Source organism: Megalops cyprinoides, chromosome 8 (assembly GCF_013368585.1).
Source record: "Megalops cyprinoides isolate fMegCyp1 chromosome 8, fMegCyp1.pri, whole genome shotgun sequence".
In the NCBI taxonomy this organism is placed as follows: domain Eukaryota; kingdom Metazoa; phylum Chordata; class Actinopteri; order Elopiformes; family Megalopidae; genus Megalops; species Megalops cyprinoides.
In genome coordinates, this window is record NC_050590.1 from 5,951,379 (window position 1) to 5,969,223 (window position 17,845).

The window sequence follows — 17,845 nt, forward strand, 5'->3', positions numbered from 1 at the left end:
GGGCAGGTTCGAGACCACATGAACGCATCTTGTCTGGCGGTGACTTCAGGCAGCGTGCGTGCACCTCAGGAATTGACTTCAGTGGGGCTGTCATCATCCGGAGAGCGTGCAGCTCGCCCGCAATGCATGCCCCTGCAAACTGGAGCACCAAGCAGCGGTGGGCACAAACAAGCGAGAGCCCCGAAAATATCATCTGCCACCCTCAGAGGCAGGAATATGAAACACAATGTGGCAGTGCAACTGGCATCCGTGACAAAGCCACCCATTAGGGAGAGTAGCTGATACAATGCTGCCCGCAGGCGATCTCCTCCCACTGGGCCCTGTGCGAATCCCTCTACAATCTGCAGCAAATATCCTCCATCCTCACTCTGGATCTCAGTCGCAGAAACACATCAAGCCCTGGTGAAAATCTCTGGTAAGCATGAGTTAGATATCCAGCCATAACACATACGGCACACACTGAAAAAAGATGGCTCGAGACAGACTGAGGAGAAAGCCCTCTCTGTGTTTAAAGCAGAACTAAACTTGCACTGATCAAACTGGCTGCGATTCCACCACTAGTCCTTTTTTACTCTGGTGATGAAATGGCATTACTGCAGTTAGACAGACAGGGCTGCGGCTGCTGGGGCGGCAGGGTAGCATAGTGGTTAAGGAGCAGGACTTGTAACCGAAAGGTTGCCGGTTCAATTCTCCACTGGGGCACTGCTGCTGTACCCTTGGACAAGGTACCCACAATTGCCGCAGTAAATATCGAGCTGTATAAATGGATAACATTGTAAAGAGCTGTAATCTATGTAAGTCGCTCTGGGTAAGAGCGTCTGCTAAATAATGTAATGTAATTGCCAAAAATGCATCAAACCTGAAAAATAAAAACACATGAGGATGTACACCCATACGGAAAAAAAAAAAAAACTCTCAACAAATCTTCCTCCAGATCCTCAAATCCATCATGCCACTTTAAACTATGTCGAATTATTTCAAAACATGAGACATTCCACAGGGTGGAAGAAAACCCAGAGAAAATGTCCAGCATCCATCCTGTCAACACTCATTATACGCACACAGCTCCGCAGAAAGACAGGCTGTTAGGAGAGCGCAGCGTGGGAGAGGCAGAACATCCCTGCACCGTGAGGCTGGCAGAACAAAGTGCCCTCAGACTCTGTAAGGTTTAAGCCAGCAGAGAGCAGGTGAACAACACCAAAAAGGGAAAAAAAGAACACCACAACAGTCCACTTTTGCACAAAGTTTTAACAGGCCCGCGCCGCACCATGATTACACACGGTACAGAACAGCTGTGAGGGCAAGATGGCGTTGCGCCCAGCTTAAAAGAAGAACATCTGAAAGTGAGGAGCTGTAACCTTTTGGGACGGAGCGGGACTAATTAAGCCGATGATCTTTCATGTCCAGCATCAGACGTGCTCTTCACTGCCATGTGTGTTGATTAACGAAGTGAACCGTGCTTAATTGAGGGCCGATGTGATCCAGTCAGGAGCTCCGGGGGGAGGTGCGGTGAGCAGCTCATGATTAAAATCAGTGCCCCCCCCCCCCCCCCCCACACAATCCCCTCTCTCTTCAACTCTCGTGCTCTAAGAGCATTTGAGCCCTCCGCAGGGTAACAGATCACATTGCCTCCTTCAGGATCCTCCCGTACGGTGCAATTAGAGGGAATTCTTCCTGGCATATCACAATTACTGCCCTCTCTGGGGATGTCGGCTCATGCCAGCGCAGCTCCCACGGACGGGCCACCCTGGATGTGACAGCCATGATATGACCCCGGGCTCTCTCTTAGAGGAGGTGGGGGGGGGGGTGTTGGGGGGACGGGCGGGATGTCACCCATACACATTCCACAGCTCTGACCCTGGCTCTGTTGCGATGACTGGCCCTTTGGGCTATCCACCGACCAACATTTATTACACTGGATGGGGAGCTTTAGCTTGTGAGTGGCGCCGGAGCTGCAGAAAGGGTCACTGCATATGCATGTTACAGCAAAGCTGTGTCTGAATTACTGCACTAATATTCGCCGTAGTAATGACTCGGGTGACGCGAAACAGCAAATTGCCATTTAGCTAAGGGTGTAGAAGTATCTGACATACTTAAGACTGATGAAAACCATCACCAGTGTATCTGAGCTTCCTGTGATGACAGCCTGTGGTGTCAGCATGGCCCAAACCACTGAAAAATCTCATGTTTGTGACACAAGGGTGTCCGTGCTGTTCACAAAGCATTCAGCTCCAAAACCAATTCAGTAATACTGCAGATGTACCGCCAATAGCAGCTCATTTTAGTCACCGCCATGACATCTTCCCTGTTTTTGTGACATAGGCCTCAAAACGGCTAAATTGAGATGCGGTAATGGTTTTGAGAGGAACTCTGAAAATTAAGTAATCAGCAGTGCCGACGCTTCAAAGTAACAACAGCGTGCTTCACAAAGCTCTGCCCATTACACCCCATCGACCGGTACTGCTGGATGAAATGGGCTCATGTTTTTTTTTTACTTTCCGTCAGGCTTATTTTTGGCTGGGAATGAAAGCTCTGGCTGCAAACTCACCCCTGACAACAAGCCCTGATGACATGCAGCCGCTGATGATACGCGTGGCGGGGGGGGGCATTACTCAGCGGAGTGAGGGGCTGTTGCCATGGCGATACCTGCATCTGCGCCCGGGCGACAAACACGCCGTGTGCTTCGCGATGGGGGAACGGGTTTGCTTCCCGGCAGACACACGCACGCTTGTTTTGACTCTCCGGCAGCCAAAACAACACAAGTTATAATTACCAGCCGTGAATCAGTCATTAGCCTTCCGTTTCAGTCATAGGCTGTGGGTGAGCTGAGACTGACAACTTCACTGATGAAGAGAGGATGGCTAGGGATGGGGGTCAGCTGGGGTAGAGGCCCTGCATCCTCACCTCAACCTCTCATCACCCAATCACCCCAAACCCCCGGCCAGGAAGACTGACAGAGCCAAAGGCCTTACCTGCTCCAGCTTGAAGATGTGCTGGTTGAAGTAGTGCTGGAGCCTCTCGTTTGCGAAGTTGATGCAGAACTGCTCGAAGCTGTTGTTCTCGTAGTCCTCGAAGCCGAAGATGTCCAGCACCCCAATGGACAGGATCTAGAAGGGAGAGATACGGATTAGATAGAAATTTACATCACTACATTATTGTCATTTAGCAGATACTCTTGTCCAGAGTGGCCTACATAAGTTACAATTTTTTTATTCATTTATACAGCTGGCTATTTACTGAGGCAGCTGTGGGCTAAGTACCTTGCCCAAGGGTACAGCAGCAGCGCCCCAGCAGGGAGTCAAACCAGCAACGCCACTCCCTACCACTACACCACATTACTACCCCTGACAAGTGGGCAAAGGTTTCTCCAGCAGCAGATTATTAAAGGTTAATACAGGGCTAAAAACAGAGCACTGTTCTTCTGCACAAAGGACAAGTCAAATAACACGAAACAAAAACGGCAATACAGAACCAGTTACCCGGAACACGTTCCGCTTTCAAAGCGCCGCATTACATAAGATGCCGATTCCCAATTCATGATTGAAAATGGCACGTCTGTGTAAAAAAGGATACATTTTGTGCAGCGTGGGTGTTAAAATACACATCACGTATTCCCCCGTCTGTCCCGCCCGTGCTTTATTTCGGTGGCGTGCCTGTGACGGCCCTGCCCAGAGGGCAGTGGGGGCAGACAGTGGGAGTCAGGGAGGAAGCTGCAAGGCTGGGGGTGCGGGGGGGGGGGGGGTTCAGGCATCCTGGTGCCATGTGCTTGGCAGATGGATGGTAGGCTCTTCCTGTACTGGGGGCCGGGGGGGAGCAGGCGCAATCATGCAGCACTTCCAGGACGTAGCCCGGGTCTGTCTATCAGCTGGGGGGGGGTTGTAAATGTGACCTTGGGGGTTGAGGGGTGGGCACGGGCTGGAGGTAGGAGGAAATATTGGGTAACCCCATCCCTGCCCCCGAAAAAATGTGCCTGAGCCAAGGAGCAAAGTCCAAGTCAGAGGACCCTTTGACCTTCTTCCCCATCTCACACATGGGACAGGATGTGAGCCCCTGTTTGACTGCAGAGGGAAAGTGACACTCCCGCGGAGAACGGGAGAAGCTCCAGTGCCATCTGCCTGGGTGTCATTACACTGGGTGAGCAAGGGCACTGGGAGAGGATAAAAACTCCAGTCCTCTCCACAGGACAGGCGATGCTTTGGGCAACCAGTTGCCATTAAGCACTAAGACAGGGATAACACACACATGCTCAGGCACACACACATACACAAACACACACACAAACACAAACACAAACACACACACACACACACACACACACACACAGGCCAACACAAAGGTCACATAACCTCCAAAACCCTGGACACACTAGACATACGTGCCTGTTCGGATGCTTTGGCTCCGGCATTGGGTATAATGCGGGGGACCTTATGCACAGATCACAGTCAACATCACAGAATGCACATAGTTCTAACCACCACATCCAAGCCGCTGAACAAACTCCTTTGATGGGCAAATAGGGATCCTCCACGCCTGACCATGCCACATTCAGATGAGGCAGAGAACACATCAGAGCCGCATCAAAGAACTGAAAATGCAAACCCAGTCACATACGAAATGGCACGTCACACTTACATAACGAGCCGCTCGGCCCTACCCTGGAGATCCCTCGATACTACTGTTTTCATACCGGAAAGGAAACCCTTTGAAGCACAGAGGTGCATTTCTCTGCTCAAAAACACTCTGGCACAGCACACACCGTTACACGACTGCCGTATAAAAGGCCAACTGTCAACATCAAAGAGGACCCCTGACTGCTAACAATTTTCAAACATTTAGAATTACCTTTTCCTTTTAGAGCTGGGATGAGAAAAAGGACCAAAAAAAATCGAACTACTCTCTCTACAAATTTGAGATAACACAGCCTCATTAAGCAACACTGCATTTTCCAACCCCGCCCTAACCCTAACCCTAACCCTAACCACTCTACAGGGAAATGTAGGTGACATCAAAGCTCGACAGTCACATGATCAATGACAGCACTGCAGAGGGGGAAAGAGGGCTGATGTCATAATTTCAGACAGAGAAAATGGACTTTGAACTCTGCATCACCATAACACTTCCTGCATGTACAGATCCAAGCAGCCAATCACAGCTCGGGGCCCTCCCCCTGAATCTGAAGGGGGGGGGGGGTTGAGACGACCTCTCACCTTGGCACTCTCCTCCAAGTCCTTGTTGTTGAGCAGCGCATGGTTGATCCTGAACACGATCCAGTCGAACAGAGCGCTGTAGAGAGATTTCGCCATTGAGTCGCGCACCGTTCCAGCCTAAGAAAAAAAACACACACACACACACACACATGTTACCCCAGACCAATCAAAGCCCTGTGCACTAATCTAAGGATTTGGGTCCCATTCTACCCAGAGCTCCACGGGGGGGGGGGGGGTTGGGGGGGGGCTGTTTCTCCCTAGGGCTTTCCCATCAGGCCGAGCATAGCCCCACCCTGACCGGAGCAGGACATACCAAGAGGACACAGCAGAGTTCAAGCACTTACGTAACACAGATTAAAAGGATGTCACGGAAACAAACATTTCCTGCAAAAAAAAAAAAAAAAACTCATCCATACTTTTTAACCAAACAGATTATGACCTGAGGGATTGAAGGAATTATGTCAGTTTGTTGTTGTTTTTTTTTTCATGACAATGACATCTGCACCAGCAGGACAGCACTGTCACTCCAAGTTCGAGATCACAGACGGCCACTACACACCCCCACTATCCTTCCCTGTTCCTTCAGGTACCGCCCACAAATCAGCAGGCTTTGAAATCTGCACTGCACCAGTTTTGTAGGAAAATAAAACCTGAGAAGATGTACACGATGTTTTCCTTTCTACACTCAATCAAAACTTGATCGGCATCTTCCAGGCAAGTTCCTATTTGTAAGGCCCTGAACCCCCTGGGGGAGGAGGCCCCAGGAGAAACACTGTAATCAGCCACACAGCCTCACCACCCGCTTGCTTCTTCAGGTACCGCCCACAAATCAACAGGCCTTGACATTCGCACTGTACCAGCTTCATAAGACAATAAAACCCCAGTCGATGTCCACAATGTTTTCATCTCTATGCCTAGTCATAACTTGATCAGCACCTTCCAGGTTCATAGGACCCTCAACTCCCTGGGGGAGGCCCCAGGAGAAACACTGTAATCAGCAGTTGGAACGGATAAGCATGGAGACCGAGAGAGGGGGGTGGGGGGGGGGGGGGGAGTGACATCACAGGGCAGGTGGTATCAGCATAGGAGCCCCGGACAGATGCGGACATGCTACTGACATCCTGAAGCCGTGATTAACGACCTCTCTCTAAAGCTCGTCCATGTGACACAACCATTCACAACCCAATCCGCCGCCCTTCCCCTCTGACACCAGCCTCAGACAGCCGGTGGGGGGGGCACTCCATTTGTTCAAAACTGACATGCAGTTCTGGCATCTGATATCACCGGAGTTCGGGGGGGGGGGGGGGGGCGAGTTCAACAGGCAAATCATTATGTAATGTTTCACAGAGGTCCAGATTGAGGTCAGGAGCTAAAGCACCGTACCGCTACAGAGGCCTGCCAAGAATCAGCCTGGAGTGATAACACAGGGGTTTCGGAAATCACGTTTTATGAGCGCGCAGTGGGGGGGGGGGGGCTGGGGGAGGGGGAGGGCTGGGGCCTCTACACAGGAAGCTGCATTCACAGACCACCACAAAGCACAATTAGGATATACACTCTCTCAATCAAAGGCCGAGTTTTACGTTCAATACCTCCCCTCAGAGAGACAGTGACGTGTGCAGAAACACCAGAGTGCTGAGTGACAAGTGAAAAATAGAGCATCTTGGCATGCTGTTGTATCTAAATACAGCATTTGGAAGCATGCTGCCAAGTGCACGGGACATTTTGAGATACAAGCACAGTGCTATCCCCCGGGGTGGGTGTGTTCCTGTTGGTAATTCAACGCTCAAAAAAAAACAAAACAGGCATGAACGCACTACTTAGTAAATCACTGTGAAAGCTAATTTTGGGCAGAGTAACATGAGCGGGCTGGATTACCTCAGAAGCGGGGGGGGGGGGGGGGGGGGGGGGGGGGAGAGGGGAACGGCGATACGCCGCGAGAGATCTGCGGTGAAGCCAGAGAGGAGAAAAGGCGAGACGGTCGGGAGTCGGGGAGAAATGCAGCCGGGCGAGTCCGGCCGGTCACGGCGAACCGCTCCCCGCCCGTTCTGAGAAAGAAGGACGCCACCGGAGCCAAGGTGATGTTTGCAAATCGTGCCACGCGATGCCCCGGAATGCAGGCCGCAAAGAGTAAACAATGGAACCCCGCGGCGCTTTGCAGCTACCGGGCCGGAGGACCTAACAAGCTGCTGATGCAATCTGCCTTTCACAGCTGCGCCCTTTCATACACTGTAGCATGCGCAGTCCGGGAAGCGGTGAAACACACATATCAGGGCTGGTAACCAGAGGAAACGAATGTTTTAAACTTTGTTTCAACCAGCTTTTTTGCTTAAGTCTATGGTTTGATACACTTGTATCTCTCTACCAGCTAGCTTGTACCTTCTCGGGCCAGCTACTGAAACTTGTCATGCAGCACTTCTAATATTGTTGACTCTTTAAATCGCTTTTTATTTGTGTTGTACTTTGCCTCACTTGTATGTGGTCAAATGAATAACAGTAAATGTAAAGGAGAGGGCGTGCACAGTGTGATAGCCCCTGGAAGTGCAGTGGCACTCCGCTGCCTGTAGGTGGGGCTCTGAAGTGCGAAGAGGTGAAGTTCCATCCAAGGTAAACATTCCAGTTGGGTGACACATGCCTCAGAGGGTTTTAGTTTATCATAATCCTGTGAACCCCAAACATCGGGGGTGGGGCGGGGGGTGGTTCTGGGCTATCCTTTGGCTCAGTGGAGCGTAAGGATAAGGTTACTCTACCTGCGATCACATGATACTCAAGAATTACAGCCCGAGCACAACACCCAATTATCTATTGTTAGGAAGGAGAACCTGTTATTGAAGAGGTTCATTGGCTATAAATCTTGAGCTCTGGCAGCACGCCAGCATATTATTAAACAAGTGTGAAAAGAACAATTACCTGGTGAAATGAACTCGTCTGTAGCCGGGGACACAGGCTGGCAGCAGAAAAGCATTTGAGGCACTCAAATAATTTGTTTCTGTTCTCTGCAGCTCGGAAGTTTTTGAAGTGGAGAATTTACACCACTCTCTGGTTTGTTCCTCAAGATAAACATCCGTTTTTGTTTGTTGTGGGTAGGCTGAAAGCAGTAAACAATGCCTGCCACACTCGATAGTGTCTGAACTTTCCAGAGCAGCTGAGGACACTTTAAGGGTTAATGCACCATGACACAGAAGGCAACTTATTTTGTTTCTCTGTCTTTGTCTAGGGTGTGCCTCCAGGTTACATGAAGTCATTCTGTGAGATAAAAGAAACGGATAAGTAAGAAAAAAGAAGCAAGCCAGTTTTCTTTTGCCACGGGGGTGTTTAAACTTTGTTTCTAATTAACATTAGGAAGTTTGGATGTGCTTAAAAGAAAGGCAAACAAACAGAACCCACAACGGTACTAAGAGAGAATGATTACGCAACTCCTCAATTCCACCAGATAAGTTGTTTTTTTGGGTCAGCGAAACTACCATCTGCGGGACCATTCTCGAGCCACGTCAAAAGAAATCTCAATTTGTCAAACGAGCTAGGACTTGAGGAAATCTGTGAGATTTAGCCTGTGTCGTGGACAATGTTTACAATTTAGTTCCGCCTCTAATGTTACGAAACGCACTGTCACATTCTGCATTGTATTTATTGTGAAACACCACTTAAAAGCAGTGAGCGTTTCTAATGAAAAGACTGCCTGTGTAAAGCAGGATCAAAGGTTGTCATTGTGGAATGACTGGTTAAATTAGTTTGAGGACAGATTGATGTAAGGTAATGTTTTGTGGTAGGTACTGTAAAAGGCCTACAGGAAGGAGGCTCAGGAGAAGAGAAAATCAATGTGCCATAATACTGCTGTTGGAACTAGGCTCTTAAACATGCAGTTCAATCAAGAACCAATTACCTGAGAACGTGGTCTTTTTGTATGCAATATCATTCAGCATAACTTATCAGCTTTTGATTATGACGGCATGGTTTCATAAAGGGGTTATATAAAACCTACCATGTGAAAACAGTAATATTTCTACACAACTCTGTCTCCCTAGCCAAAAAAACTGGCAAGTGACATGCTTTTAATCACTGATCTTATCTTATTTCAGGAAACTTTAAAAACAATGTTATGAAATGTTTTACATTTGTCATGTGAACACAGTCATGCGTTTTCAACCACAACTTTGAGGCAGATGAGCTGGACTGTTAGTGGCCAGCGCCCCTTCATTTGATGTGTGTTGTGAAGTTGTTACTGAATTCTTATTGCCCCAGAGCTGCAGCCAAACTGCTCATAAACCCCACCAGCACAAGGTGTGAATTCAGAGCCAGGTCTGAAGGATATCCAGCACCAAATTTCCTTTGGCCACAAAACAAGTCCGCAAGTCCAGGAAAGGCCAAGGCAGCACAACTTCAGAAACGTTCAGTGCATCCAGGGCCAGAGAAAAACATGTTTTCAATTTATGAATTATAACAGGTATGATAAACATATACCGGTAAAGGAGGGGGGAAAAAAAAAATAAAACAGCTTGGATGCGTGAACCTTGGCTGCAGAGGGAAAATCTGTTAGCTGCTTAGTGCTGGAAGACCTGGCTGTTTTTCAAACAGGCCATAATTATCACAGCAGCAGGAGTGTGGCTGAGAGACTGGGGGGACTCAGTGAGGTCACTGTGCAGCACCTCCATGAAAACATTAACTCGAGAACTCTAGTTAACCAGCACTCATTTAAAGCACATTAAAAAAGGAAAAAAAAAAAAAAAAATGAGGCCCAGATTCCAGACATTCCTATGGACAACAGCTTTTACTGCAATCTGCAAATTATTTGAAAGCAGTAGGAGTTCCGGGGCTCCGTTAGGCTCATTAGCGCTCTTATACAAACGAAGGGGAACAAATCTGGCGAAAATAAAAGACGCCTCCATCAGAACGCAACGGTGCTGGTCGCGGCAGAGCGCCAAGGGGAGGTCTGACCAATCGTCTGCGATGAGGCAGGGCTCAGAGAGCGACGCGCGACCTCTGAACTTCCCCGCGGACTTTCCGTCACCCGCAGCCCCGGCGATGTTTCAAGGCTTCCGCCGCGCCCCTCACCTGTCCCGGGTCGCAAAGTCCGGCGCGGAGGAAACGTGGAATAGCTCTGTGTAATGAGCGTTTCTAATTCCTCTCCACCTCCTTCTGCATTATTGATCTTTTTTTGTTTTATTTTTAGCAAAGTAAGAGGGATCTGCCCGCCCACTCCTCAAGGCTATTTATATAGCGTCGGTTGGATCTGAACGTTCTGAGCTCAGCAGGATTCCTCAGATCCGAGAAATAAACAGGAACTGACGGAGCCGAGCAAAAACGGGAGAACGCGTGCATGGTAACGTCGCGCGGCCTCGAGTAGGTGCAGTATCGGACAACGGGGTTTTTAACGCAAACCAAACTGCTACTGGAGCAGCCGGTCATAAAACTCCCCTTCAGCAATGTTTTGGTGGACAGGCCACCCAAGAAGCTGACAAAATAATTAGAATTATTTGTTTAATTTCATTCTTTTTCTAAACACTTAATGCCCCCAAATAAAAACGCGGTTGTGTTTTCCGTCATAGAGTCTGGTTTATGGGCCTTGGCTCCTCTCTCCCTAACAGCCTCCAAACAGGGCTCATGAATTTGGGGTGGAGTAAACACCCCCTCCTCCGGGGTGCTGTGCGCATTGCTCAAATCTCGGTAACCCCCTAACCCCCCCCCCCCCCCCCCACGCAAAATCCATGTCAGCCCCCGCCTGAGTGAAGCTTGTCCATGAGCTGCAGCTTTGGTTTGTTTCCAAGTGACAACAAGCCGAAATAAAGTCTCCTTATCAAGATCCAGCAAACAACGCAAGACTGAACCCCTTCAACCAGGACTCTTCACTGTGTCCCTCTGAAGCAGCTGTATATAACAACACGATGCACTCTGATTGGAAAGAAAGAAAAGCCCTGCCAACTCAGAGCCAAAATACTGAGTTGACGCGGGGCATCAGGCAGCAAGTGTGATTTCTTTTGAGTGTTGAATTGTTTCTTTACTTCCCTTTCCTCTCCCCAACACACATACACACACACACACACACACACACACACACACACACACGCACACATGCACGCACACATGCACGCACATGCACGCACGCATGCACTAGGCCACAACAGGCCTTCATAGGGCATCATAATTCCACATGGGTGACTTGATTCTAGAAGTGTTCTCACTGTTACAGTCTGAATGAATCATGAACACACAGAACCTCTTTGTTGTTTCCTGGTCATTGCTGTTAACTGTTTTAGCATTCCTCATGCTGTGTGCTGTGTTGGGACTGTCCCTGATCACTAAACCCCTTCAGGGAGAAGGGAAAATCCTGGAAGACTCCAAGGGGCTTATTCAACATCTAAGTCCTCCCTGGGAGAGAGTGACCGCTGCTGGATGAGCGACCATGAGATCGCAAGGTCCCCTGAAAGACGAGACCATGTCTTCCGTGGGGGCAAAAGCTCTTGAAAGATGAGACCATGTCTGCCACCAGGACGGCAGTGTAGCATAGTGGTAAGGAGCAGGACTCGTAACAGAAAGGTTCAATTCCCCACTGGGGCACTACCCCAGATTAACCCAGATTTGACTCAGTAAATATCCAGCAGTATAAAAGTAATATGTTAAAAAAAAAAAACCTATGTAAGTCGCTCTGGATAAGCGCATCTGCTAAACGCCAATAACAGTAATGTTCCAGTTCAGCATACAGGTACCAGTTCTCTCAATCTTCCAAACAGGTGTGTGTGCCATTGAACGCCCGCCAACAAAACAAGAGGACATGTGCTTCATTGGAAAGCTAAGCGATGAACATCAGGATGTGGACACTTCTCCAGCAAGAGGCAAAGCAGGAGAGCCTGAGGAATTCCAGCGCCGCTCGCTCTCAAGGCAAACCCTGAGAAACAGCCCCGTCGCCGGAGACGCTCGAGAGCGTTCTGTTTACATTGGCTCAACGTTTGCGCTGCTACTTGTTTACTTATGCTCGGGACACAAGCCTTCCTCACATTCTTTTCATTAAAAACCCTACTGTACATTCCCCTTCAAGGAAGGCTTGTCCTTTTTTTTTTCAATAATAATTCTCCGCTGTTTACATTTGTGACATATCTCACAAAGAGACACTTCACTTCTGAGCCCTCAGATGTTTTTCCATGCAAGCAAAGCTGAAGGTTACAAAGACTGATTATCTTCAAGCATTCAAGCCGGGGGGGGGGGGGGGGGGTGGTTGTGCGAGGAATCGACAAAGAAACATCAATACCTATAATTCAGTTTAACTTGCATCTGAACATGATATAAAATATTAACCGGATACCCCGCAGCAAGTGTAAATAGTTCTGTTAGCCGTGCACTGTTGCAGAGCCTCTCCTCAAAAGACAGGAAACAGGAAGAGGCGGAATAATATTATTGGCTGCCGGCGCACTCTTATGAGCTTATCTGAAACGGCATAGGCTGTGTGGTAGCAATTAGTAGGAGGAACAGGGCCTGCTGCTTTTATCAGAAGCTTAACCACACAGGTCTTTTCAGAAGGGATGCACCTTAAGAAAAAGAACCTCAGCACAGATTCCAGATCATTCTCTCTGCCAAAGCCCCGAAGGCTGGAACTTCAGATTGCTTCCCGGAGGGCTCCAGGCAAGAGGCCGTGTGGCCTCAGCACAATGGACAGCCTTTCAGAACCTGGCGATCTTAAGCAAGCAAACAAGACAGCTGGAAAGACAATGCTTTTGTCCTAGAAGAAATACTTTCCAAAAAAAGTAATCCCTTCCAAGTCCCTTTGATTGGTCCTTATACAATAACAGGGTTTATGTAACGTCGGACAGACTTGGAATCGAAAGTCATCTTTCAGGAGGCTGAGAAACAAAGGTGTTGATCTCTTTTAGGGTAGAGATGACAGTGGCCTCTGGATTTCTATACCTTAATGGTCATAAATATCTCCCGCCTGCTGTCAAACCAGGGCTAAAGATGGAGTTATCAGAACACACAGTGCTCCATTGCCAATGAAGCACATTTTTTCGTTTCATTTTCATTTCATTTTTTTTTCTCAGCTTGCAGCAAGTTAGACATCTTGTTAACCTGCGAGGAGAAGCTGCATATACCACCGAAATGAGGTGAAAACACATACGCAGCCAAGTCCAACACTGCCATGTTGTCATTACAGCCTGGTTACATATTCCACCTCCTCTTGGGCAGAGCTGCGTGTGACATCAGCAGCCAGAATTCTCCATCAAAGACAATGGGATTCCACTGGTCATACGGGTCTAAGTGGGTAAGAGGCTATAGGGTCAGCTGGGTCACACCAAGCTGAGATGAAATTGGTAAACACTGTGCCGAGATGATCAGAGTGTTTATCACGGTCAGGAAAAACTGACCCTCAGGATGCAGAAACAAACTGTGTTTTTTTTTTTTTTGTGGGAGGGGGCGAAGAACTGGCACATTAAATCAAATGACTTAAACCAGAACCTTCTGCAACACAGGCCTTCAGCCCAAAACAACCTCTGAACGTGGGCCTGTTTGCGAAATTTCTTCAATCTCGCGAAGCGATTAGGTTACCGCCGCATGTTTCTAAGCCTCTTTCACATTCTTTATCCGCAATATGAGAGGAAAGCCAGCCGTAACTTGGCCAAAAGGCAGGATTACACTTTCAATACCGACTGCCATTTGTATTCCAGCAGTGGATACACACATTCTTCAGCTGCAATGCAAATGCTAGAGGGGGGGGGGGAACACAGCTATTGTTACACCACAAAGTATACATGAGGAAGATTCAACACTCAGCATTCCGTGCACATGTCTCGCACTTTTATATAAAAGAGTGACCGCTTTAAGTTCTCGTGGTTGTGGTCGGTCATGGATTCACAGACTCGCAACTGAAAAAAAAAAAAAAAAAAATGAAGCTAATGGTAGACGAGGAAAAAACACCAAAGAGAAATAAAACATGCAGCAACATATGAATATAAATGTCTGCAGAAACCGTTATTACTGCCACGGAGAGGGAAGGAGAAATGATTCAATAAATGTGAAGAGCTCTCTGCCTGATTCTGGGGAGCGGCTCAAACGCGAATGTGGCTGAGGATGGTGAGAGGGCTATTCGTCAGGCAACGGATCCGTCGGCGTTTCATTTTTCTTGCATTAGCTGGGAAATTGAGACGAATGCTTAATCACACTGTTACCATTATAGCCGCACTCCAGAGAGAAGTACACGCTGGGGACCGGACAGGGGGGCTCGAGTCAAAATTAAAGGCTGTTCAAGAGCTTCGCTTACATATTCAGGCACTGTATGCAAATTGCTCTCATTAGAATGTCTGAAAGCAGATGATGAAGAGAAGTCCCATATGCTTCTTGAATGATGGTAGCATGGTGTCAAACACGTGACCCATGCGCATTACGTTCATTATGTTCATGTTTCAGGAAGCTGGAGAGATGCATCTTCCTACTCCATTCCCACCCATAAACACACACACACACACACACACACACACACACGCACACACGCACGGGCACACACACACACACACACACACACACACACACACACACACACACACTTCTTCTCTCTCCCTCCTTCCCTCTCTTCCTGCATACACCCATACTCCCATATCCACACACAATGTTTTCTCTCTCCCTCCCTCTCTTACTCCACACACACACACACACACACACTCCTCCTCCACTCCGTCCCTCTCTCTCCCCCTCTCTGTCTGTCGCAGCATGCTATTAACCTTTTCAAGGCTGAGATTATGGATCCTGCCAGTGACAGCACTTCCTCTGGTTCCGTCACACACGACACCGAATGACCCTGAGAACATCTGCTTTGACCCGGCCTGCCATCCATCTGAGCGCGTGCAGTGCAGCTGCACCCGGCCCGCCCTCCCTTTCCAGCAGCTGCACCGACGCCCTGCGCCACCCGCCCACGTCCGCCTGGGACGGCAGCGTAGCACAGCGGTTAAGGAGCAGGACTCATAATCAAAAGGTTGCCGGTTCGATTCCCCGCTGAAACACGGCTACTGTACCCTTGGGCAATGTACTTAATCCACAATTGCCTCAGTAAATATCCAGGTCTATAAACTGATAACATTGTTAAAAACTGTAACGGATACAAGAGCATCTGCTAAATGCCAATAATGTTAAAAATCTAATATAACATAATGCCTCTGTAGCCTCAGCCCTGACTCGCACACACCAAGCGCCCAGGATTGGGTTACCGCTCCACAGCAGCCATCTTGAACCTGTCAACTAATTACTGTACCCTTTTTAATGACGCCTCTCATCACCGGCGCCTCCATCACACAGAAACCCCATTACTCCTATACAATTACACACCCGATTTGTTTCCATAAACCCCACTAACTGAGAGCAGCGCAGATTGACCACAGTCTGATTGACAGTTTGTTGATGCTGAATATCACCATAACCAGCAAACAGAACAGACTTTGAGATACGTTCAGATGAGACAAAATACAATCTGGGAGGTGTGCAAGCGCCCCAGGAGTAACAGCGCCCCCGGAAACCTCCTACACACAGTAACGCGAGGCGTTATGCAGATTGTGCGGCTAACACTTAAAGAGCGCTCTCACACTTGCGATACTTTTCTAAACCGCAGTCTTCTCTCCTCCACAAACGTTGGCCACAAAATCACAGATTCAACATGTGCTACGCGTCACTTCAAATTTTTGTGACTTTGACATGCATAATTATACAAGACACAAGCTGCCTAGTGCCCAAACTGGGAACTGATACTGACTCTGAAATGAAATAAACACTGGCAAGCACTTTCTGCCGAATTCGCCCTCTCTAGGAGGCTTGTGTAACAGCCTAGCAACCTAACAACCTTCGCAGACTGCCAAACTCCAGCTTCCCGGTTCATCACATGGGTGTATATCATATTTCTGGTTCCAGGGTTACTAATATCACATTTGGTTTTTAACATAACAAATATGAGAGCAGTTTATTGGTTTACTTACTTAATAGGCCACCAGTTAGCTAGCTGGCTATAATATTTCCCACTAAATGCTTGTGACAGGGCTGTAACATTCTACCTTGCAAGCTTTTCCTTTGGGTAACAACCGCAAATCAGGCAGATACAGTTTGCTATGTACATTTTCTTGTGCATCTGGTACACTCACATGCATTTCTCATTATTTCACACTAAGTAACCCGAGAAACAGAAATACGATATATGCATACCTACATGTGACAAACCAGGAAGTGGGAGTGCTTGGTGACCAGGGAACATTCTGGTCACTCCACCAGTTCCAGAGGAAGTATGAGCAGCATATTTGAAAGGAAACAGGAAGTCACAGAGGTTGCACGCAACAGGAAGTGCCATACATATACGAAAGGCAGCAGCACCATATGCAGCATTCCTGAAACTACATATTGTAACGCCAGAACTGTGCAAGAACAACGTCGGAACTACGTCAAAACGTTTTTGTTCTTTCATTAAGTGTTCGGGAAGGTCATCGTGACATTTAAATAATAACAGGAAATGCAGACTGACACATAAAAAACAGGGTGCCTTTTAAAAAAGTCAAACTGAAGAGGAGATAAAATTTGGCATTACATTAGTCATACAGTGTGCCCGAAAATGTGCGATATTTTGTGTGACTCTGTCTTCTCTTGGTTTGGAACTGCTGAGGCCAGGGCGGATGTTTTTAGCCGAGAGCTCTGGGCTGGATTTGTGCGGGCCCGTGTTGAGAAGTATGGAGAAAAAGTCTCTCTCACCTCGGCCAGCTTGTAGGGCACGATCAGCCTCTCTCCAACGGTCACTGTCTTCCGCGTGGTCAGGGCCTCAAACAGCATCTCTTCCTTCACCTGCGGAACAGAGAGAGAGAGGAAAAGGCCTCATTTTCCACGACAGCATCTGCATAGCGATGAGTGGAGACCTGCAGCCAGCATGCCTGACTCGGCTTTATAGGGCTGGCATGGCCAGCGGAACTCAGGAAGAAAAGGTCATAAAAGTTTTTTAAAAAGAAACTAATACAGTCCATATCACCGAGTGAGGCCAGGAGACAAGAGGTGTGATATTTGACAGGTTTTATAGAGATGGTTGGGGGGGGGGGGGGGGGCGTGGTTAAACCCTTTTCAGATGTGCTGGAAGCATGAACTCATGAGAAAATACCTAACAACTTTCTATGCTTTCTGTGACCATTAGAAAAGTAAATTGCGTGGATACACTTCTGTTCTCTTGCGCTGGAATTCGCTCTGGATGAGAGCATATCTGCTACATGCAGATGTAATGTAATCATTTGCTCTTTAATTTCAAAAAACTTCCTGAGTAAACTTGCAGGAAACAGTCAGTAAAAAAAAAACTACAAGGTAGTACTGCAATTACGTACAGCTTGACAGTCCATGGACTCCGTCATTCATGTATATGTCATAAACACAATCTGCAATTCATCCAGCAGTGAACTGTAACGGCAGTTTCTGTCAGCTCGTGCATGGAGTAAGGTCACTTCCACCCAAAAACCCAGCTGCAGCGACACCAAAGGCCAGGCTGCTATTTTGGAACCCGTATATATACAGCTAAGACTTTAATTCAGCAGATTGTTTTGTTACGAGGCTGAAAGAATGCCAAAATACATCTAGTAGCACTTATGGTCGTGAGAAAGATTTATTTCCAATTATTGACAGATGGGCCCCCAGCGCTAATCCTGCGGTAA

At 48.0% G+C, this 17,845-nt stretch overlaps 1 protein-coding gene across 1 annotated transcript in view; it reads right to left on the reverse strand.

The window, feature by feature from the left end:
* The window catches only part of myo9ab (myosin IXAb), a 171,574-nt gene that overhangs the window by 47,748 nt on the left and 105,981 nt on the right, over window positions 1–17,845 (reverse strand). The window contains exons 10-12 of the mRNA XM_036535787.1: window positions 16,908–16,997; window positions 5,208–5,324; window positions 2,973–3,107 (exon numbers count right to left, since the gene is read on the reverse strand). Of these exons, the coding sequence (XP_036391680.1) occupies window positions 2,973–3,107; window positions 5,208–5,324; window positions 16,908–16,997 (342 nt within the window). The remainder of the gene's footprint in view (window positions 1–2,972; window positions 3,108–5,207; window positions 5,325–16,907; window positions 16,998–17,845) is intronic.